The 23,492-nt window shown below is 56.2% G+C and overlaps 1 protein-coding gene across 4 annotated transcripts in view; it reads right to left on the minus strand.

Moving 5' to 3' along the window:
* Positions 1–22,966, minus strand: part of Per2 (period circadian regulator 2) — a 40,218-nt gene extending 17,252 nt beyond the window's left edge. For 2 of the 4 annotated variants that reach the window (XM_047544055.1, XM_047544052.1), the window contains exons 1-9: positions 22,809–22,966; positions 13,527–13,757; positions 12,896–12,958; positions 11,842–11,996; positions 8,653–8,774; positions 7,634–7,835; positions 3,316–3,367; positions 2,346–2,488; positions 544–622 (exon numbers count right to left, since the gene is read on the minus strand). In XM_047544055.1, coding sequence (XP_047400011.1) covers positions 544–622; positions 2,346–2,488; positions 3,316–3,367; positions 7,634–7,835; positions 8,653–8,774; positions 11,842–11,996; positions 12,896–12,958; positions 13,527–13,757; positions 22,809–22,834 — 1,073 coding nt within the window. In that variant the 5' untranslated portion in view covers positions 22,835–22,966. Of the gene's footprint in view, positions 1–543; positions 623–2,345; positions 2,489–3,315; positions 3,368–7,633; positions 7,836–8,652; positions 8,775–11,841; positions 11,997–12,895; positions 12,959–13,526; positions 13,758–22,574; positions 22,766–22,808 lie in introns of those variants that run through there. The other 2 variants (XM_047544053.1, XM_047544054.1) reach the window with 2 other exon arrangements.
* Positions 22,967–23,492: the final 526 nt, after the last annotated feature.

The raw sequence follows: 23,492 nt of genomic DNA on the forward strand, positions 1-23,492 counted from the left end.
TCTCCACCACACCTTTTTCTTTGGCATGGGTGATTGAACCCAGGGGCCCTTTTTTATTTTGAGACAAGATCTTGCCAAGTTTCTTAGGGCTTCACTAAGCTGCTGATGTCAGCCTCAAATGTGCAATCCTTCTGCCTCAGCCTCCTGTCACTGGGATTACAGGGGTGCACCTCTGCAATTGGCTGCGCTATACTTTTGTAGGGCAAGCAGTGTACAGCGGGTCTGCTTACACCAGCATCACCAAACTGCGGGCAACATGTTGCACTGTGACATTGGGTTACATCAGAATTTTTCAGCCCCATTATAATCCTACTGAACCACTAGGTATGTCATTGACAGTTCATTTGTTGATTATTACATAGGTTCAACAAACATGCTACCTGGGCTTTAGCTAAATAGCTTTAATGTCAAAAACATGAAGGTTCATTGTTATTAAGTGACCACCAAGATGGTGAGGAGACACTGGATGTCTCTCAAAGGAACCTGATGGTCGGAGCCACAGTGAGGGTGTGTCAGCAGAGGGGACCACACAGCATCACTTACCTTTCGTCCACGTCCTGGAACAAGCAATTTGGTGTATGTGTAGTTGTAAAAATTCTCTTCTCAGGAGGAATTCTAGGAGCTGAAAGAACAGAATTTTGTACAAATGTCTCATTCTAAGAATAACATAGTTATGCCATAAGTACTAGGGAGCACCACACAGATCCAGAATGACCGAGAGCTAAGGAAGAATTAACACGTGGACTTGGAACAACAGATTGGGCCCCAGAGAGCAGAGCAGACCTTGGGTGGATGACAACAGGCAGCTGAAGCTGGCCAGCCTTGGCCTGCTGACTGGGTGCCACCTCAGTGACAGAGCCACAGGGACCACGCAGAGGCTCCTAGCAAAGCTGTGCTGAAGACGTGGTTTTTAAGAGGGGCCTGCAGTGACCTCAACAAACTGTTCAGAAAAATAAATCACACCTGGGATTAAAAATCCTCAACAAACACTGGTATTCTGGAGGACGTCCCAGTTTCTAAGTGGGGGCCCAGGTAACAGAGTGACTTGCAGAAATTAGGAAGTCACATGGCCCAAATTTCCCTCAGCTGCCAAATCCCCAGATCTTTCATTCTTGAAGGAAGTTAATAATTTGGGGGAATGACTTGTTGAAACCTATGTACCCGCTCTAAATCCTTACCGTATACTTGGAAGGGTACAGCAGACTTGTTAAAGAGAGCCATGAACTGTTCATTCTTACTTTTGCTGTGCTGAGGCTTGAACTCAGAACCTCACAAGCTAGGCAAGTGCTCTGCCCCTAAGCTACAGCCCAGCCCAGAAGGCCACATGCTTAAGACGTGTTCTATCACACTGAAGAGGTGCTTTGTAAGTCACCATTAGCCATGTGTGGGGCACATGCCTGTGATCTCAGCTGCTTGGGAAGCTGAGGCAGAAGGATTTCAAGTTTGGGGTCAGCCTCAGTCTCAAAATAAAAAGGGCTGGGGATGTGGCTCAGTGGTAGAGTGTCCCTGAGCTGGATCACTGATACTACCAAAAAAAAAAAAAAGAGAGAAGACAAGAGATCAGTCAGGACAAAACTGGATTCCCCGTGGCCGCCTCACAGAGGGCACCTGCCTCACAGGGAGTCTGAAATCGTGGAGCCCGAGCCGCTGCAGTGAGAACCTAGGAGGACTGCGATGTCACAGAGCAGCTGCTGAAGAGGGACCACAGGAAGGTGGAAGGCACCCTGGTCGCCTGGGCTTCAAGGGGGAATGGGGATTCTGCTTTGGGCACAGTGGCCTTGGGAGCTGGTTACTGGTGAGACGGCAGCAGGATGACTGGATTGTACAGGCCGAGGGCGGAGGAGGCCAGGCAGAGGGAGGGAGGCCAGGCTGGGCGTCAGAACATGCTGGGTCCTGGGCTCATCAGGAAAGCTGGCCTGTCACGGAGCCAGGGCGGGGGGGGAGGGGAAATGCAGGTGGGCTACAGCGGGGGCGGAGGGAGGGATGCTGGCACCGAGGCCTTTCAGAGTGGCCCGGAGGCTGAGGCACAGGGGAAGGACACGGGGCTGTGGGGCCTCAGGCCTGTCAGGGCTGACCTCATGTGGTGGACAAAGGGCAGAGCATCTGTGGAAGGGGACAGGGAGAGAGCAATGGCCTGGACACTGGGGAGAGATGTCAGTGTCCAGTCACCTTGACCGGATGAGGAGGGCAGTTGACGGGGGTACATGAGGCTGGGGAAGACGGAGTCTGCCAGGCTGGGGCGAAGCCAGGCAGATGAAGAAGCTGGCGGTCAGTTCTGCAGACTGTTTGAACCACAGTGGGTCTGAGAGGCTGGATGCAAGCTCTTGGTCTTGCTGTGGCTGTACCTTCGTAGCCGGAGTGCACCCTCTCTACCAGCAGCAGGCAGCAGAGCTGGCTCTCAGCAGCCGGCTGCTCCTGCACCTTGGCTAGGTAGGGCGTCATGCGGAAAGGCTGGTAGCGGATCTCGTTCTCGTGGTTCTTCCCGACGCTGTGGAGGAGAGCATCAGGCCTTAGAACCCTGGCAGAGGAGCAGGCCTGTTGCTGGTTAGCCCTCGCCTAGCCATGGGACAGGTCCTACAATTCTGTCTCTTTTTTGCACTAGATGCTCAGCAACTCCGGCCACACCGCCAGGCTGCCACATCAACTCTTCTTGTGGGGACCTGGACCTTGCTGGAGGCAGCAGAGGCCAGCCTGCTGGAGTGGCTGGCCTGCTCCTGCTCTTGGGTCCTCCCCCTTGCACCTGTCACCCGCAGGGCCAGAGTCCAGCTCTGGAAGGCAAGAGTTTTCCAGCCCTTCTTCTGAGCAATCTGCATTTAAATCAGACCCAAGTGGGGTCCTGAGCCCTGAGTCCCTCCCCAAGGTCCAGGGTCTGGCCAGATTGTTCCTGACACTACCCTGCACATTCCTTTGGTCACCCTGTTTTGGAACAAGAGCCTACCAACAACCCTACAGACTCTGATCCGAAAGATGCACATGCAAACCAAAGGCTGCATGTGCCTCTGGGGTCCCAGGGCCCCGGAGTAGGCTTTCTGGGCAATAGCTGGTGCAGATCTCTGTGAGTGATGCTCTCTACAAGGAGCAGGTGGATCATCCTCTGCTGGCAGGGCTCCCAGCGCCTGGGCATGGTTAAAGTGCAGCTTATTCAGGGTCTGGCGTAGACTTTTCAGGAATCACCCGCTGGGCCTGCTCACGGAGCTCCACCCCTGGAGGGGGCAGGAACGGTGGGGAGCCTGCACACCCCCTGAACCCTCAGCAGGTGCCCAGGAGGGAATGCTCACCACAGTCAAAGCTGGGAAAACTGAGAAGCAGGCTTACCCCAGACGGCAGAAGAAAGATTTCGCCTCCATGCACTCTTGAGTAAAAGAATCTGGGGAAAAGAGCCTTGAGTCATTCATCCAATTAAACAACTCGATCTAGACGGCACGCTTTTTCTCATAAGAAATAAAGACTTTACTTCTCATAAGAAATAAGACTAAGGAGAAGAAGTGGAATGGATTTGAGGAATAAAATGTACATCTGCCCACACACAAAAGGAATCCTTTAGGGTAGAAATCTTTACCTAACACTGCCAACAAGCACGCCACCAGTTCAGCTCTGGAAGACACAGCTAAACTGCGACTGTGCAGAGCATTTTTGTTTTTTGTTTTTTTTGGTACCAGGGATTGAACCCAGGGACACTTAACCACTGAGCCACATCCCCAGTCCTTTTTATATTTTATTTTGAGACAGGGTCTCACCAAGTTGCTTAGGGCCTCACTACGTTGCTGAGGCTGGCTTTGAACTTGTGATCCTCCTAACCCTAACTCTAACCCTCAGCCTCCTGAGCTGCTAGGATTACAGGTGTGCAGCACCATGTCTGGCGCACATTTATGCACACACACAGTCCTAAGCACCACAAAGCTACATATTTTGGGGATATTCAACGCAGAGCATTTGAAAGCTTACATCAATACTTAGTAAAATTTTGCCTTACTTTAAACTTTAAAGTATCTAGTAAATACATGAGATCAACTGTGAAACCTCATCAACAGGATGGAATGGGCACTTCCATAATGGCTTAAAGGAATTTAAAAAAACTTAAGACTGATTTTTCATATACAGTTTCCTCTATGTAGAAAAAATGATGAAAAGTAGGTGATTACTGGTTATGGGAAATGATGTAAAACTACCAGCCTGGAAAGGCGTCAGGGAATTCACCCGGTTCTCTCTCTAATTCAAACCATAATTCGGTCACCCCATCCTAAGGAGAAGGTGCAGGCCTGGGCACCCTGCAAGTCCACACACAGAGTGATCATCTTCTGTGCCACCACCCAACCCTGACTGGACCCTCCTAACTTGAATTGCAAACTTTAGTGGTGTGACTAGACAGTTGTTGGGTTGGAATTCGGAGAGAAAGCAGAAGGTACTACATCTGAAACCAAAAATCCGAAGCAATCCCCAAGCAAATGGCACATCTATCCCCAAGCCATGGCACATGGCTGCCAGCCATGGAACTGGAGGGGGACATGATGGAGTCCCTCTCTGGCCCTTGCGTGGGCTGAATGGGTACAGGAAGAAGGTGGAGATCCTGGAGGGTGAGCGAGCCCACCAACCCTAGATCCTGGGTGGTGAGGTGAGGGCCGAGGGGCCTTTGAGCAAGCCGAGATCGCTGACCTGCAGCCGCGGATGGATTAGCAGATGGTCCTGGGTGCAAGGCCAGAGCTGGCGCTTGGTCAACTCTAACTGAGAACCTGGGCAGCTCCCAGCCTGCCCGCTTCCTCTGTGCCTCTCCTGGCTCCTAGGAGTGCCTGGTCTTCAGTGGAACTTCTGCTCCGGGGAGTCAGAGCCCACGAGGGGACACGTAATCACTAGGGACAGGCAGACAGATGCCAAGGGACACATGCTTCAAAGGGGATTTTTGCTAGCTGCCCAGGTGGCAGGGAAGGCTGAGGTGGCTGGACCCTGCTCCTCTCTGGCTATCTGCCAGGACCCTGCTGCTCCCAGCCCAGGGGCTGACAGGTACATGAGAGCACTGAAGCCCTTCTGGAATCAAGTCTTCCCAGTTCAGTCAGAAAAGCAGGACAGACAAAAAGTGTCATTGCAGGAAAGCCCACGGCCAAGGGGGCAGGAGAGGGCTGGCGACGTGGTGGGGGAGATGTGAGGACGCAGGCCCAGCATCCCCTCGGACGTGCTGCCTCAGTTCATTTTCCATTGCTATACAAAACACCAGAGGCTAGGTGATTTATACACAACAGAGGTTTGTTCTGAGAACTGGCCCACAGTTCTCAGGCTGCGAAGTCCACGTGCGCAGAGCCAGCACTGGGTGAGGGTTTTGTGCTATACCATCTCGCGGTGGAAACGTGGAAAGGCAAGTGGGCACGAGTTGGAGAGAAGACATGACAGGCAGCCTGGCTCTTGTGGAGGCCAACCAGTCCAGAGAGAGGCTCACACCTGTAGGAACTGCACTGATCCCTCTTAATGATCTGGGAAGCCTCAAAGGACCACCTACCCCCGCCACCACAGTCCAATGTCAGCACAGGCTCAGAGGAACAGTCCGTGTTCAAACCAGTGCTCCATCCATCTGCCAAAATTCAAGTCCTTCTCAGATGCCACCAACCACCATTCCCCCACAGTCCCACAGCTTCACTTGTTCTAGCACCAATTCGAAAGTCCGAAGTCTAGCTGTGAGCCTGTGAAGCCAAAGGAAGCTGTCTACGCGCCCATTCCAAAGGGAGAGAAGGGACCCGCACAAGTCCAAGAGCCAAGTGGCAGGATGTGTCTTGGAGCTGGAGGATCATCTTTCACTCATGTGCCCCCAGGGCTCTGCTGGGCCAAGTCCACACTCCAGCTCCCTGGGCTGGGGCTGCACACCGGGCCTGCAGCTTTCCCAGGCAGGGCTGCATGTGCTGGCGGATCCGCTCGCAGGCTCTGCCAGGCAGTGCAAGTGGAGGCTGTGGCGGGGCTCGCCTGGGCTGCGGCCTCCGAGCCTCTGAAATGTGGAGGACGTGCCTCCGCTGGCACTGCTGCACACCTGCAGGATGCGCCCCGGGACACCTGCAGAGCCTAGAGCTCCCCCTCCAGAGCCTGGGGCTGCGCAGAGTGCTGAGCGGGGTGCAGGGAGCGGAAGGCCCACGTGGCCAGGCAGAAGGCTTTTCTGCCCTCAAGGTCTTAACAGTCCGAGCCCTGACCAGAGGGCAGCCTCAAAGACCTCCGAGAGATGTCCAGGGTGCCTCTGGGAACTTTCTCCCACAGTCCTGAAGGAAGTCGCCCAGCTCTCTCCAGCCCTTTGATCTCTTCAGCTGTCCGGTGCAGGCCTATCTACTTTATATGTGGCCAGGTGGAGAATCTTCCGCTCTGCTTCCCTTTAAAGTAGAGCCTGCCGTCCCGTAATCCTGCTCTTGCTTGTCTTGCTGTGGCAGCTGGAAGTGACTGCAGGATTCCTAACCCTTGCTGCTCTGGCCTCCTCTGCCAGACACCCATTCATCCTCTTAGGTCTGGTCTTCCACCAGCCCGCGGGGGAACAGAATCCTGCCAAGTTCTTGCTGCTCTGGCCGCTTTCCAGCTCCCAGCAAGGTAGTCCTTACTGCCACCCAAGACCTCCTCACCGCGGCCCTCGCCACGCACACATCACCAGCATTCTGCTCAGGAACACGGCGGCAATCTCCAAGAAGCTCCACCTTCCCCCAGTCTCTCTTCTGGCCCACACCAGAGCCGCCCTTGATGCTCAGGCTTTTCCAGCTTTCACTCCAAAACTGCTCCAGCCCCCGCCTGCGACCCAGTTCCAAAGCCGTTTTCCCATTTTCAAGAACTGTTACATCATAACATCCTGCTTCTTGGTACCATTTTCTCTTGTTGTGACAAAATACTTGAGACTGAGTGACTTACGAAGGGGAGAGGTTTATTTGAGCTCTGGGTTCTAAAGTCCGGGAAGTCCAGGAGCACGGAGCCGCCTCTGCTCAGCTGCAAGTGAGGCTGTCAGTGCTGCTCCAAGTGGTGCCAGGGGTGCAAGGCCAGCGGCAGGCAAGAGGGGACGGCAGGAGGGGAGGGAAGCACTCGCTCCGAAGGCGTCAGACTGAGGCCTCACCTCGATACTGCCCGTGACAAACCTCAACGTGGTTTCAGAGGGAACAACTCATATTCCAACCATGGCAGGTAGGGAGGGGCGATGGGCACGAGGGGGGCTGGAGCAGGGCAGGCTGTGCCAGGAGCAGGCAGCCAGGCCACGCTGGCTCTGGGGATGGACAGGTGGGCAGGGAAGCTGGCCAAACAGCTGGGAGGAGACCCCTGGGCAGACTGTCCAGGCGTGCCCTGCCTAGAGCAGAGGTCTGCACGCAGGGCTTCGCGGCCTGCACTCTTAAGGCTGCCCACACGCTGCCTCACAGAGCACCATGTCTCCCCCACGCTGCAGTCACGTCAAGCTTCCAGCTCCATGGAAAAACTTCATTTCTAAAATGACTACCGTTTCTGGAAATCTCTCTAGAATTTACAAAAAGGCTTCTTTGTTTCTCCAAAGTTACTCTGAACTTCTGCCGTTGGCAGAGTGCACGGCTGGCAGCCCTGCAGGTGGGCTCTGAGGGTGTTCTCCACGGCAGAGGTAAGGTGGGAGCCAGGCCCGCCCCCTCCCCGGGAGGGCACAGCAGTGCCCAGGTCTCACCTACTCCACTGCACGTGCTCCAGGGCGGAAGCTTGCAAGGGGTGGTGAAGCTGTGGAACACGCTGACATCTTGCGGTGCCAGGAACTCCACAAACTTGGCGTCGCCAAAGGCATCTTTCTTACAACGGAACACGGATGTGACTTGGTCAGAGATGTACAGGATCTTCCCCGTAACCAGGGACACGGCCACAGCAAACATATCCTGGGAAGGAAAAACATGACCCCAGTGGCCACAGCCAGACAGGACTGGATGGCTGGTCAGACCAAGGGAGCTGGCTGGGGTGGCCAGGTGGGGTCTCTGCTTCCCTGTGCCCCTGCCAGGGTCACCATGATATCTGAAACTACACAGCACAGCAGCAACCCCAGGGGGCTCAACACCCTGGCAGTGCCAGGCATTCTGCTGGCTTGGATGTGGAGCTCTTGGAGGCTGGGCTGGGGTGACCTGGGAGGTGGACAGGCAGCCCTCCCCTCTGCTCGCCTGGCCTGTCCTCCTGGGCTCGGGGGCTCTGCGTGGGAGCCACCTGGCCCTCTGGTCTCAGAGACAGGCTCCCTGGCAGGTCAGCTGCAGGACGGAGGTGGGAAGGGTGAGGGAGCCCTGCTGAGGCCTGTTCACCAGATCCAGCTCGTGCGGGGTCTCCTCTGGTCCTTCTGTCTGGTCTGACCAGACCTGCCCTCCCTCAGCATTCAGTCGCACCTCTACGGGGCAATTAGAGAACTATGGGCCACGAGGCCTGGGCAAGCAGACAACCACCAAGTCTGTGTCTTCATGCTGAGGACATGAAAACCTGGACCCCCGCTTGGGAGCAGCTGGGCTTCTCTGACGAGAACTAGGGGACAAGTCAGCCAGGGACGAGGACGGCAGCTCAGAACAGGCAGAGGTCTGCAGCACCGCCGCCCGCAGCCGCTGGCTTCGCCCTCCTGCTGTAGGAGCGGGACCTCATTCCTGGAAGCTGCAGCTGCTCCTGCTGGGACGGCCCGCTGCAGCAGCGGCCCCGCAAGCATGGCGACACAGGACTCACCGCATTCTTCAGGAGGTGCTCGGAGGCGACGCCCCCCACCTGCTCCACGGCGTAGGAGGGCACGTCTGCCCTGCAGGGCTGGCCTTCGCTGGACGGGAGCAGCTGGAAATACTCCTCATTTGCTGCAGGAGGAACAAGGTTCACTCTCAGTGGCGAAGCCCAGGGTGAAGGCACAAGGTTGCCAAATGTGCAATAAACTGTCCTCTCCTGGAGTGACAAGTGGGGTGGACGTGGATAGTGTCTCTGTGGACACCAAACCCACAAGCTTCGCTGGGTGCTCCCCTGAAACATCAGGCCTTTGCTCACAGAAGCTTAAAAAATGGTTGATACATGGTTTTCTTTTCTTTTTTAAAAATGTTTTTAGATGTTGATAGACCTTTATTTTTTAATTTATTTACGTTTATGTGGTGCTGAGAATCGAACCCGTGCCTCACACATGCTAGGCAAGTGGTCCACCACTGGGCCAGGACTCCAGTCCCCATGGCTTTATTCTCAAAGGCAGAGACAGAGGTTTATTTTAGGAAAGTAGATATATATTCAAGGGAGAATGGGAGCAATCTCAAGAGAAGACATTTTTGGAGTAAAGCAAGGAATATACTCAAGAGGGAATGTGGTCTATCTCCAGAGGGGAGAGGGCTGATAAATCCATTATTTAAAATAATATGGGCACAGAGTTCTTTTTCCAGAAGGGCCCTTAAATCACGATGCGACACTGATGTTTCTACGCCTGTGCATCTGACCCCAGGGGTAGAGTCTAGCAGACACTCCACTCAGGCAGAATCGCCTGCTTAAAAAATAGGTGAAAAAAGTGCTGGGAACATAGCTCAGCGGTGCAGTGTCCCTGGGTTCAGTCCCCAATACTGGGGGGAAAAAATGGCAGGCACAGTAGCTATGCCTGAAAATAAGCATTGCAAATAGAATCTCAGATGGGGTCCTCAATCTGAGCCCACCTCACTCTGGGCTCAGCTAGTACAGTGCCTGTCCCCGGGCATTGCTGCTCACAGGCTGCAGCAGCTTCCACTCCAGACAAGAGCAGTGTGCATTCTGGAGTCTGACCAGGACCCTGAAGCTGTGCTTCCTGCAGTGCGATGAGACCTTTGGACCCATGGCCCATGTGATCTCCCTTTGACTTCTCTGCCTTCTGAGTATGCTACAAACCAAGATATGAACGGCTGCAAAGCGTAGGAAACTTCTCGATTTGGCAGAGCTCCCCAGTCCTAAGTTACTGCAGAGGCCAAGAAGGAAGCACAGCGGCCCCCATGTGAGCTGAGAGCAGAGGGGCTGGGCCAGTGCTCGCCCTCTAGCTGCTCGCTTGGGAACAGGAGTCCTTCCCCAGGAGGCAGCCCCAGGGTGGCACCCTCCAGTGGCCAGGCCCAGGGGTACCAGTTTTGCACACGCTCTCAGGCCAGCCCAGCACTGACCAGCAGCAGGATCACTCTGTTCAGATGACATGAACCTTCATGAAGTAGACAGCAGGCTGAGGGAGGGGGAGACCTGGAGGGAGGAGCACACCAGACAGCCCAGGCACAGTAGACAGCAGGGGCCTGCACACCGGCTGCAGGGCCAGAGGCCCTGGTCACCTGCCCACTGCCAGCAGCTGTCCAAGCGTGAAGCTTGACGGCTATCCAAAAGAGGCTTCCCTGCCCCCGCTGCAGGCGACAAGCCCCGCCCATCTATGTACTGTGGGACAAAACTGCTGCTTTGCCGGCCGTGACTTTCGGCTCTGTTCTGGTGTGTGTTGTAACATGCAGGGTCCACTGGCTGTCAGCACACTGCATGACAGTGGGCAAAGGTGGAACCAAGTGACTCAAGCATGTGCCAGCTGGATCACACCAGCTGCCCTCCCTTCCCATCCCAGAGAGACGCAAGTCGGTGCCTGCTTGTTATGAGGGACCCCAGCTAAGGAACCGCCCAGTGGTCCGGAGCTGGCGGTTTACTGTGATGAAAAGCAGGGAGCCCAGGAACAGAGGGCTGTGAGCTCCGGGTGCTCACGTGAACCCTTCCTCCAGGACTCCAGGGGTGATCTCCCAACAGTGGAGGAAACCAGACTCTGGAAACTCAGAGCCCTATTCCTAGCCGGGGACTTAGGGCTTCTCGGCCTATATGACCAGCAGCTACAGCTGAGCCATCCTGGGATGACCTGGTCAGGGGTCTTGGGCCTGAACTCCAGGGCCAAGCTGCTGGCTATTGGGCTTGTGGTCCAACAGCAGGTGCCCAGCGTCATGCACAGTCACCATTTCCTGCCTGTCTTAGAGACAGAGGGACCTACAACTACCTGAGACCCAGGAGATGAGAACCCTGCCTGGTGCAAGGACCAGTGCAGGAGTCACTGAAGGTGAACTGAGCTGGACTGGAGGGGCGGGGGCTTGAACAGGGCTGAACAGCAAAGCAGCTGAACTGGGGGGTGTGTCTATAGGGCCTGCAGCAGGTGTTACAGGCCCAGAACTGCACCTTGGGGGAACTGCGAGTGTTCTCACACCAAAGGCTTAGTTTTATTCACCACTGGCCAGTTTTAAAAGCTCTTGCATATTCTCTTTTCTGACAGAAGTCTAAACATGTATAAATGGGAGCAGGATCTGCATTTTAAAGGCCCCATGACCACATGCGTCTGATGCTGGCACTCTGCCCTGCCTCCCTCCTTCCTGGCTGAAATGACCACATGGGCGGAATATCACAGATTTTTAGATAAACAGGAAATGAAGCACCTGAGTTCATGAATTAAGTTCTAAGAGCTGGTGATACCCTTCACATTGTGCTAAAGGTGGGCAAATCCTCAGCAAAAGGCTGAGAGGGGGTTTGCTTCGATTCTGTTCTGGCCCATGGCAGTTCACAAGCAGCAGGTGACAATCTTCCTGGACTCAAGGTCATCTCCCAAACACCAACTCCCCTGTCAGAGCCTAGAAGATGCTGGACTCTCCTGAACATGAACTGGCCCCCCCCCAGGTCACCACAGCTGGATGTGGCATGTAGAGTTCTTTTATCCGTGATTCCCTACCTGCTTTTTCCCCTCTGAAAGTTCAGCACCACAGGAAGCTTCCAAGGAACTGAGGTTTCTATTGCAGTTTCATCACATTTTTATGATTTCCTTCTGCTCTTTTAGTGTCAGGAAGTGGACGCGACCTTGGGTACCTGACACCTGGTTTCAAACCTCGTTTCCCAGCTGTGAACGGAGGCGCGAGGCAGGCCTACCTTTCACCTGCTTTACGCTCCTCAGGGCGTACTTGAGGGTCGCCAGGGTGCTGGCCTTGCCCTTGGCCTGCTTGTCTGCAGGGAGGTGGACCTTCAGCTCCCGCAGCGTTCTTATCAGCTCTCTGTGCGTGTCTGCTTTGGCAGATTGCTCGCTGCTGAGACCAGGAGAGAGGCGGTGTGTGTTAGCCTCCCACCAGCCCTTTGCTGGAGAAGCACGGCCTGGGGCGCTGAAGGACGTTCAGTAGTCCCTGGCCTCTCCCTCTATGGCCACCACACCCCTGCTAGTCATGACAACCAGCAGTGTCTGCACAGTGCCAAGCGCCTCTCGCTGGGAGACGACTGTCCTGGAAGACCGGCTGCTGAGCCTTGAGTGCTGGGAGCCGCTCAGCTACTCAGGTCCCTGGGCTGCCAGTGGGGCCTCAGCAGGAAGGCTGCTGGCCAGCCCACGTCTAGAAGAGCAGACTATGTCACTGGGCTGGGCCCCCTTGCCTGTCCCACAGATAAAAGGACTACATGGTGGGGCTTATCGAGGACAGTGAAGTGGCTTCCGGGGATGTGAATGTGAACCACGAGCTCAGAGAAGAGGAAAGGGGATTTGTGAGCAGGGTCTTCATACAAGATGCAGAGCTGAGAGGAAGACGGGACAGCTGGACACTGCTGATGGAACTGGACCCACTCGGGGCAGAGGACAGAGAATGATGGAAACCAGGGCCCTGAGGCAACAGTGGGCCTACACGCTCAGGGTCAAGGGTGGGCTTCGTCCCACAGCTGACATGGAAACCTGTGCACATGAAGACAGTATGTTCCAAATACCCCAAAAGAGGGAAGGATGTTCCTGATGAACCCACCCCCCCGACGCAGGCAAGGTTTTCTTAGAGTACAGCTGGGAGGAGTTCCAGGTGTAGCACACAGAGAAGCTGCAGGGACAGGGCGTCCGGGTGGCCAGGGTGCAGCCAGTCCACAAGACATGGTGGCGCAGAGCCTGGAGGAGTCACGTCACCCCAAACCTGACCTCCAGTATCAAGTGTTTGGACTCCTCTCAAGCCACTGGTACCTGCAGCCACTGGTAGATGGGTTGCGCTCAGGCTCCATCATCTGAAGGTGAAAGGCCCCGGGGCTGCAGAAACAAGAGGCAAAACAAGACTCAGCAGTCGCCTGCTCAGTCTGCCAGAGGACGCAGGCCAGGTGACACACGGCCAGGAGGGTTAGATCACGAGGGAGGGCCAGGGGCGGCTCAGTCACAGAGTGCCCACCTGGCATACTGAGGCCCTGGGTTCCACCCCAGGAGAAAAGGAGGGAGGGAGAGAGGGAGGAAGAAGGAAGGGCGGTGAGATAAAACGGAATGTGACACCTGCAGACGCCAGGGAGCTGAGTACAAGAGGGGTAACACCAGACGGAGGGGCACGTGCACCTCCCGTGTGGGGTGGCCGGCAGCTGGCTGCCCTCCCCGAGCGTCTGACGCTGGTGTCTGCCAGCGTTGAACGTGAGAAACTTCGATGACAGTGGCGGTCACTGTGAGGAGGGTGGACCCGGTTCATTTTACTTACTCTGCATTAATTGGACTTCCAGAAATCTTGGAAAACTTGCTTATCATGATTGAAAGGTGCAAAATCAATTCAATAGCAAGGGAAACGAGACACAGAGAAAGCAACCCGTGCAGCCCGGCCTGGCCTGCAGCGACTTACCCCTGCAGGGTGTCAGGGGGCTCCAGCAGCATCCTCAGCTCCTTCCCGTCGTCGCAGTCACTGCCCTGCGAGTCCCGCCCCGCGGAGCTGCTTTCATTGGTTTCATTTGAGCCGCTGCTCATGTCCACGTCTTCCTGGAGCAAGGCCTGACTGGGCTGGGGGTCCATGGGCTCTTTGGTGGCACTCGGGGAAAATTCTGCATATCCATTCATGTTGGGCTCCAAAACGAAGCTGGCAAAGAGAGGCATGTTGCCAAACATTATAAAAAAGAGCACATGGGGTGACCACAGGGGTCAGCAAGGAAAGCAGCCCCTGCACATCTTTCTACACACTTGCCTGGAACAGCAGCTGTGGGGATCGACACACCCACTCCTCCATCTCCTGTGTTCTGAGCACCCACCTGCTGTGGGTTAGGGGCCAGCCACACTGGCACCCACAGCCCCAATACCGAGACGCCCAGGCCTGTGAGAAGGCAGACGAGAACACCGACAGCCACCTCCTAACGGGGAAAGGCTCTGGAAAGCACACGGTCACGCCACTAGGAGGCAGGGCCCAGGGGTCTGCATTTTGTGGTTTTCCCAGGTGACATGGAGCAGCTAGGTTCAACAATCTTGGCCATCGCAGCATGGCACAAGTCACGGACCAGCTGAGGGTGGGCCTTTGGGAGAGGTGAGGCTGGTGGGCTGAAGAGGGCTCCAGGAGGCCCAGGCCCTCCCAGCAGCCGGGGCTCCCAGCACACAGGGAGCTCGGGATGGGGACAGAGGCCTCTGCCAGCGAGAGGGAGTCCGTGCAGCACTCTGGGCAGTCAGGAGGCGTGCAAGCACCCTAAGCACCAGCACCACGGACTTGGTGTGCACGTGGCAATGTCCCTGTCCCCACAGCTGCATAGACAGAAACTTTACCTTAGGTGCTGTGGGTGTAGACGTGCGGAGGGGGCTGATTTCAGGGTGAGACCAGCAGTGGGGCTTCCATAGTACTCCTGTGACTAACTGAGGGGTTAGCAGATGGGGAGGGCATGGGGGGACTGGTTAGCAGGCAGGAGGCCAGGAGCCCAAGGACGGGGAACGGTCAGGTGTCCCTGGGCAAAAAAGGCATGACTTAGGGGGAGTCTGCAGCAGGACCCAGGGGAAACGGATGCCCACTCAGGCTGGGCACCCCAGGAGGGTCCGAGGAAGGCACAGTTCAGCAGGGTAGATCAGACTTGAGGAAACAACCAAACTGTGGAGCACTGAGGGCTGGGGGAGAAGCTGTTATCATGCCCAGCCTGGAGGGGCGAGAGGAAGGAGCCAGGAGAAACCCCGTCCACCTACGTACGGCCTTGAGGAACGAACACCAGCTTCCTTCCTCCCGCCTCCAGTCTACCAAACCTAAGGGGAAGCCAGAGGAAGAAGGACCTGCAGGATCTGGCTTGGCTGAGCAGCACCTCGCGGAGGTTCCCTGAAGGCAGAATGCGCGCCCCCCAGCTTCCTTGTGCTCAGGGAAACAGGCCAGCAGATTCCACACAGCGTCCTGGTCCTACTGTGTGGGGGATACCGCGCCACGACACACGGCAGGGCCAACAGACTGGCCTGACTCTGGAGGTGGGACTCCTCTGTCCCACCAGGTCACAGCCCATGCTCAGAGGTTTTCTCTGTGTTTTGACTCTGGCCCCGTGTGGCACTGCTTCTTTGTGTCCTGTGCTCAGGTCCTTCTAGGGCAGCACAAAGGGAGGGAGGGGCTTCTGGATTCCTCTTCCACCCCCTTCCTCCAGAACCCACACAAAATGAGCAAGGATTCTAGAACCACAGGGTTTTTAGCAGACCAGGGATCTCATAGGATTTCAATAGTTTGCACAAAACAAAGGTGCATCCTGCTAGTTGAAGGTGAGACAGAAGCAGAACCAAGGATAGCCAAACTGAGTCTCACCTCTCTGCCCACAGGAAGCAAGTGATACAGACCCCACTGCCAATGGGCAGACACACAGAATCCTGTTGGGAAAGGAGGTTCTCTCAGACACTAAACAGACTGAGGTCTCCAACAGGGCCACACAGAGAAAGGGTCCAAACCACCCTGGGCCACACCAGCAGAAGCAGATCCCCATAAAGGCCCAGGAGCCTACATCACCAAGCCCTAACACCTGCCCTTACCCAGCACCTCCTGCAGGATTACCCAGGCATAGGGAGGAACACAGGACCCACAGAGAACCCAGCCATGTTGCAGCTGGGACCCAGTGGGCTGAGGAGGCCTGTCTAGTTCACAGACACAGGCAAGAGCCACCATGGGACACGTGAGAAGACACACAGCCAAGAGAAAGGGACGGCATGTGAAGGACAGCACTGCTTCCCTCCTGAACAGAAGGTCCAAGGAGGCCAGAAAGGAAGGAGGAGTGGCAGCACAGGCTGATGCAGGAACACCACACAGGAGAGAAGATCAGAACGGACAGGGTCCAGGGCCAGGGATGAAGGGAACTGCCGAGCATCGGAGGACCCCAGAAAGGATTTGGACAAACAAGGAAAGGACCCACATCACCATGAGGAGGTGAGACAGAAGGAGGAAAGCTGCGTTTTTACCTACAGATAAGTTTTTTTTTTTTTTTTAGTATTTGCATTACTTGTTGATGGACCTTTATTTTATTTACTTATTTACATGTGGTGCTGAGAATTGAACCCAGTGCCTCACACATGGTAGGCAAGCACTCCACCACTGAGCCACAACCCCAGCCCCAGTTAACGGTTCTTTCTGAAAGACAGGACAGAGGACATGAGACAGAAACCTTTATGGAGGACACACACGAAGAAACCTGAGCTGATGAACACCCTGAGCAACAGCAAAATGACAGTGCCCAACATCCTGAGTTATATCTTCAGGGAGAAAGGAAGTCCTGCCAGCACCCACAGGAAGGCGAGGTGACCCGTGAGGGAGGCAGAGGTACGGCAGTCCCACACACATTTTCTCAGCAACCTTCCTAGAAGAGAGTGTCCACGTGTAGCTTTGCGAGGACAAGGACGGGGAAGGGAAGAAATCTCAGCCAGGGATGCTCACCTGTGGGGTGCACACAGCTGGAGTCCAATGTCCTGAGTCACTACGCCCCAAAGGCAGCACTACTGGACTAAAGTAGGGCCAGTATGCTGGCCTTGTTGAGCGTCTCATGGAAGTTCTACTAATTCAGGGAAAGAGTGAGGCTGCCAACTCTGGGGAAGAGGAAGACAATGCCCAGATTCTGAAAGCCTTCCCTCAGGGAAGCCCCGAAGACACGGGCACTCCTGGGAGAGGCTCAGCCCCAGCAGCCACCAGTCCACACGGCCACCCTGGCCCTGGCCCAGCCTCCATTCCCCACCTGGGCTCCTGCCTCTACCTGCGCAGCTCCGGTCAGTGTGGCGGGAGGGGCGGTTCTGGTAAAGGAAGCATGAGCCAGGCCACCAGGCCAGGGGACTGCCCTCCTAGTCTCCCCTCCTCTCAGCCCAGCCCTGTGTGCCTGACCCTGGGGCTCTGCACTGCTGCTCCCTCGTGTCCATGGCACTCTCCTGCAGACAGCCCGATCGCCATGTCGCCTTGGCCCTGTAGGCTCCTTGGCCCTGCAGTTTGTCCTGCCAGAGCACAAGCTGCACAAGGGCAGGAGTACTGGGTGGGCTCCCTGCTGGACCCTGGACCTGACACGTGCCCTTGCAGGCATAAAGCCCGAGATGCCGCAGACTGTTGTGCACGCGTCAGAAAAGGGAGGCATTTGGAGTAAAGTGGGAGACTGGATGTGAGCAAGGAGGACGCTGGAAAGGCCAGGGGCACACACGCAGGAACCGCCTCCCGCCACCTGCCTGCAGTGCTGAGGGCAGCCTTGAGCTGGCAGGGCACACACACGCCTGCCCTTGGAGGTGACTTTCCCGAGGGGTCACAGAAAGGTGCAAGGAGCTGGAACACAGGGGAGTTCTGGGTGCTAAGGAGAAACGAGCCAAGCAGAGCAGTGGCCAGGACACGTGAGCAGGGCAGCTGTGGGTGACGTCTGGCCGCCCCAAGTGCAGGAGCTCCTTGGCAAGGGTGTGCTGATCCCAGGTCTGCAGCCACCTGCTCCTCCCACCTCCACCAGGCACACAGGCCAGGCCTCCTGGTGTCACACTGCAGCACCAACGTCCCTGGCTCCTTCCGCCACACAAGGACTAGGTGGAGCCCCACATTCTGGGGTGGCCCTTGCTCCCCAACGGTCCCCAAAGGCCCCCTGAAGAAGTGTAGGGAAGGAGTGCTCACTTGAAGAGAACCTGGCTCGGGGGGAGACAGGGCTGGCTGCCCACCTCCCCTCCACCCCACCTCAAGTGGGCTGTTTGGAAACTTTTCTTTTTCTCCTTGCTTCATTTTTTTTTTTTTTTTTTTTTTTGACAGTCTTTCTGATGAGGCCCCAAGGGTACTTTGTGAGGCAGGGCGCCACCTCAGGAGGGTGTCACCTGTGTGCTGCCAGTCAGGGCTCTTCCCCTTCACTGCCCTGCCACTTCCTCTGGCCACCCTGCAACTGTACCTCCTGAAAGCATGGACATTTAAGGCTCACCCCAGACTCGGTGTTCAAGAGAACTCGAGCAGGTCAGTCCTGACAGACCAAGGAGGGGCAGCTGGAGAAGTGACATTCTAGGCAGGGGATGGCAAGCGCAGAGCCCCAGGCAGGCCAGTGCTGGCCTTTGGGAATGATGGGCAGGTTGGAGCAGTGTCAGAGCAGGAGGGGATGTGACATCGGTATTGGGGGGCCAGGCGATGCAGGGTCCTGCAGGGGCAGAGTCAAGAGAGCAAGACTGGAACCTACTGGAGAGTTCTGTGCACCAAGTCTGCCTTACACTTCAGGGGGCTGCAGGTGAGCACAGGGGGCAAGCAAGGAGTCCTCCCTGGGGCTCTCTCTGTGGTTCCCTGGAGCTACAAAGGGGCTGTCCAGGGTGCTGAGGGCATTGTGCATCCCAATCCCTGAACACTCTGGGCCCCATATACCACATCCCCCAGTCCTCCTCCAGGTGGGAAGCCTGTCCTTTCTGCTGTGAGTGGGTTAGAAAGCGGTGAGGAAGGGAAGGGTAGGCGAGCAAATGGCCTGGAGCCCAGGGTTCCAGCTGGATCTCACCACTTCCTGGCTGTGTGATCTCTCTGTGCCTTGTTTCCTGATCTCTAAAATGGGCACTTGTCAGGCATAGTGGCCACACATTTATCCCCAGGACTCAGAAGGCTGAGGCAGGAGTATCTGAAGTTCAAGGCCAGCCTCAGCAACTTAGGGAGACCCTGTCTCAAAATATAAAATAAAAAGGGCTGGGAGTGTTCTTTAGTGGTAAAAAGGCCTGGGTTCAACGCCCAGTACTAAAAAAAAGTTCTAAAAACAAAGTTCCTGTCTCTTATAGGTGGTTGGGATTAGAGGACAAAACCTATGAAAATAACTGAGTAGCTGGAATTCAGGAAGCAGCCAACAAACACCAGCTTCTGGATGGAGAAACAGCTAGAGGAGAGGGGCCTGAGCACTCACAGGACTGAGGGCTGGGGACACGCCCCCAGGCAGTGGAGAAGCCTGCAGCACCTCTTAGGCGGCTGGGGCTCCACCTGAGCTCTTGGGGCTCCTGGCTTCCCCCAGGCTCCAGTCCCTGGGAGCCTTTTGAAAGGGTTCACTGGTGCCACCAGCTTACCTTAGAGGAAAGTTCGATCTTTTCACAGAAAGGGCTGGGCAAGCCTGGCAGAAATGCGAAACAACAAACTGAGCCCCAGCGTCTGAAGCCTAGTATTCCAGCAAGCACTTCGCTCAGCAGCAGCAGCTCGGATGGACCCACTTCATTTTGCCAAACTGGCAGAACTGACCTGCTGGTCAGAGCAGACTTTGCCTCCTGCACTTACGAACGCGCATCCAGCACTGCAGATGCCCACACTGTCAGACCCGAGGTGGGGGTGCTCCTGGGAGACCTGTCTCTATGGGGCAGGGTGGGGAAGTGGCCAGCCTGGCCGAGACAGGGCTGGCTGGCTGCCTGCCCAAGAGGCCCCTTGTCACCCCCTTTACATGTGCCCCCGCTGATTCTACCCCCAGGAAAGAAGTTGGGCTTGGACCCTGACCAGGTCATTTGTCTGGTCCACATCCGGGACCAGACAGAGGTGAACTGAGAAAGAGCAGTCAGGGATGAGGTCATGATCTAGTGGGCAGGGGTGGAGAAGAGCCTGGGCAGCAGCTGCCTGGAGCTGGCTGCTGGTTCCTTTCAACGTCCACAGCTATTCATGCTTTTCAGAATAAAGAGTTAAACAAAAAAGAACTGAAGCAGCCTGGGCCAGCTCCAGCCTCCTGGGGCAGGGGCTTCTCCCCGTCACTGCCCCTGCCCAAGAGGGACTCCCAGGGAAGTCGGAGTTCAGCCAACAGGTCAGAACTTACGGGATCACTTCTTGGAGATGGAAGTGCAAGGACAGAGCCTGATGCATGTCCCCAAACTGAATATGCCTGTGTGGCCAGCCCCCTGCCCCTGCCCCCAGCCAGGTCCCAGAGGCCCAGGAGCCGGTTTCTCATGGCCAGGCTCACTCTGCCTGCTTTCCAGCATTACATAACAGGATCAGACAGCTTGTACTGTGCGTCTGCAAGCCCTGCGGCATTTACAACCCCAAATATTAGAACATGTTTTCTGCTTCCTGGTAAGAGCCAACTCCCTGAGGCCAGCCTGCTGTAATCTGGAGAAAATGTTTGTCCTGATAAATAAACAGCCGCGCTCTCCATGGAGACGGTTGGGTAACTGAGGAAAATCTGACCAGGGCTCTCCAAATATGGAGGGGAAGAAGGCACAGGGAGAAGCATTGTCCAGGGCTCACTGGGGCTTCCACACTTGCTTTTTAAAACAACAATAATGCAAAGCCATGGCCCCCAGGCCCCCGTGTTAGAGACTGCGAGTTGGTGGGTTCTAGGAAGACCAGGCATTTTCTTCTCATGTAACTCAGCTGTTCTTATTCCATCCCGTATGGAAGCGAACAGGTCCTGATTTCTTTCCTCACCCCTAGGGAGAGCACGTGGAGCCCTTCAAGGCTGCAGGGGTGCCACAACACAGTCCGCGCTGCTGGGATCGCCAGCCTCTGGTCACTGGGAGGCCATGGCCTGTCCCTAGCACTGTGACTCACTTGCTGCTTCTAGTTTGCTCTAGACTTGTAAACAGAGGGACTACTTTGCTATGAATGTGCATATGACGAGCATAAAAACTTGAAATGAGGGTTAAGTCCCCAGAGGGACATGCTGGGCCCAGGGGAAGGCCAGCAGAGCCCCATCTACACTGCTGGTTCTCCCTTGGGTCTGCAGGTGGGCAGCTTCCCATGCAGGCAGGACAGAGAGGTTTCTGCACAGCTGTGGGGCTTCCTGTTTCTAGTCGATTTCACAGAATATAGTGATTTTCCAAAGAAAGAGTAAAATCTGGAGCGCTGCTCTTTCTTTGACTAAATGCTGAGAGGTCCTGCCAGTCTTTCAGTGACCTTCCTGAGCTGGAGCCTGCACTCTGCGAGGCCTGGTGAGGTTACATCATCACTTAAGAACATGCCTGCCTCCCAGAAAGTTCAGCGTGCAAGAGAAGTAGTACAGATGAGGAGCCTCTCCTACTGCCTTCTGAGCACAGTGGACAGGCCTCTCAGGGCGCTACATGCAAGAGGTGCCAGAAACCTCTCATCGCCTATGCTGGTGTTTGGGAGAAATCACTCCTAGAGTGATAAGCACCCAGAATCCTGGAGTGGAAGTGGACCTTGGAAATTGCCTAATTCAAGGCTCCCCAAGCAGATAAGGAAACTGAGGCCAAGAGCAGAGCTCAGTCACCCAGCAGCAGCCAGCTGGTTCCTGCCCAGCACTCCAGTCTCTACAGAAAGCCAGGGCTGCACCAGTTCTGTATCAGTGAACCACACTAAGATGACAGTGACAGATAGCTGCGAACACCCACAGTGCCATCCCTGCACTAGCACATCACAGAGCTCCATTTAAAAAAGAGAAGTCTCTCGCTCCATTACAATCACCTGATGCACAACAAGAGAGACCTATGCTCAGAGGCTGTTTCCAGTCACAGCCTTCAGGCAGAGTCCTGGGTCCCTTTTAGCCACACTCAGCTTGGGCCCAGGAACCCCAGGTGGGTTAGGGGTGGGCAGATCCCCTTTAAAGTCAAGGAGGTCAGTGAACTGTTTTGCCAGACACAGGAATGACAGGTGTTCAGGAAGGTCCTGTCATGGTGACTCCTGGGGGCTCTTAATATTTGGGGAGCTGACACCCTCCTCCCAAGAGCCAGCCATCTCAGGATCCAGTACCCAATCTCAGGCCTCTGTTGTCCCTCTGCAGGGCATGCTAACCCAGGGTGACAGGAAGACCCTGAGACGGCCTGGGCCGGGCCTGGGCCTAGGCCTGCCGTGGTGTGTACTTGACTGGTGTCCGTGCCTCAGTTTCTTCCTCTGTCAAGCCTCGGGGCTGCCCTGGATGATTTCCAAGGAGCCTTCTGCCTCCCTTGTTCTGAGTATGAATCAGCTTCCAAACTGGTTTCTTGTGTAGGTTACAGAAACCCTGGCAACCAAGCTGTCATCCTCTACCTTGGCCTTCCTGGAGAGCTGCAGGCCACCACCCGCCCCGATCCACGTCTGCACCTGGCAGCCCAGGCACACCCCAGAAGGATGATGTGACTCCTTCACCTCAGAGTGGGCCCCATCCATCCTGGGGAGAAGTGATAAATACACAGTGGCCCCCAGTGGGCAAACTGGGTGAAGGTCGGGTGGTCTCCCTCAGGGTTCCCAGGCCTGGCTTTCTTGTCTCTCTGCTCACTGCTCCCAGACCACTGCTCATCCATGGCTCTTCCCCAGGCCAACTTGGCTTTTTGGCCTCGGAGCAGGAAGCCAGCTTCCCCAGAAGGGGTGTTCCATGTCCCAGGGGCAGTTGACCTGACTCTGGGTTCCCTCTTCCTTCCCTATGGGGGGTCGAAGGTGGTGGTAGAGATGGTTCCTAAAGGAAATCGTTTAAAGAACCACAATCTGGTGTAGCAGTCATTCAGTAGCTCTGTGACCTGAGTCAAGTTGCCTGACCTCTCTGGACCTCAGTTTCTTGATCTGCAAAATGGGAATACCAGTACCTACCTCGCAGAGTTTCAGTGTGTGTTGTCATCGTCTGCATTATGAGTAAGGCCAAAGACCTCCTGCACACCTCTCGCCAAGGCCATTCCAGCCAAGAAAGCGTCAAGCGCAGAAAGCTCTGCGAGCCGGCGCCAGACCCCCGCCCGCCCGCCAGCGGCCCTCCTGGCCCGGCGGTTACGTAAGCGGGGAGTCGGCCGCCCCCGTCCGCGCACTCGCCCGGGATGCCGCGCCACTCACCGCCCCGCCGCATCCGCGTCCGCCATCTGTCGTCCCCTGGTCGGCCCGTCGGTCAGTCCTCCTGGCCCGCGCCCGCGGCACCCACAGCCGCAGTACCGGTCCGGCCGCTGCCGCCGCCGCGCAGACCGCTGCTGTCACATAGTGGAAAACGTGACCGCGCGCGCCGCGCCCGCCCCTCGCGCCCGCCATTGGCCTCGGCGCCGCCTCATCTGCATATCTGGGGGGCCGGGCCTGCGAGCGCCGCACGCCCATTGGTGGCGGCGCCCGTCGCTCTCTTTACATAAGACGCACATGGAACTCCATGTTCACCGCTTCGGTTCCTCAATGAAGACGCGGCGCGCTCGTGCCCCCCCCTCGCCAGCCCGAGTGGTCCTTTCCACTTCCGGCCTCGGCGCCTTCCATTCAAGACGCCTAGCGGCCGGCGGCTCGCAGAGCTCGGAGTGGCGCGTACCACTGCGGCGCGGGGGAGCTGGCGTGGGACCTGACTTGCTCCTGCGCGTCTCGCGACCCGCGGAAGCCTGGACCCCGGGGGCATGTGTCTGTAGCGACCAGTCGGAGGCGCGCACCCGGGCCGCGGGAACCTCCCTGCGAACATCCTTTCTTCTCGCATTTCCATTCATTCATCAACTCGCTCTCGTTCATTCATCGCTAGGCTCCGGAGCTGCTCGGGGACGGACTGGTCGG

This window comes from Sciurus carolinensis, chromosome 3 (assembly GCF_902686445.1).
Source record: "Sciurus carolinensis chromosome 3, mSciCar1.2, whole genome shotgun sequence".
Classification (NCBI taxonomy): domain Eukaryota; kingdom Metazoa; phylum Chordata; class Mammalia; order Rodentia; family Sciuridae; genus Sciurus; species Sciurus carolinensis.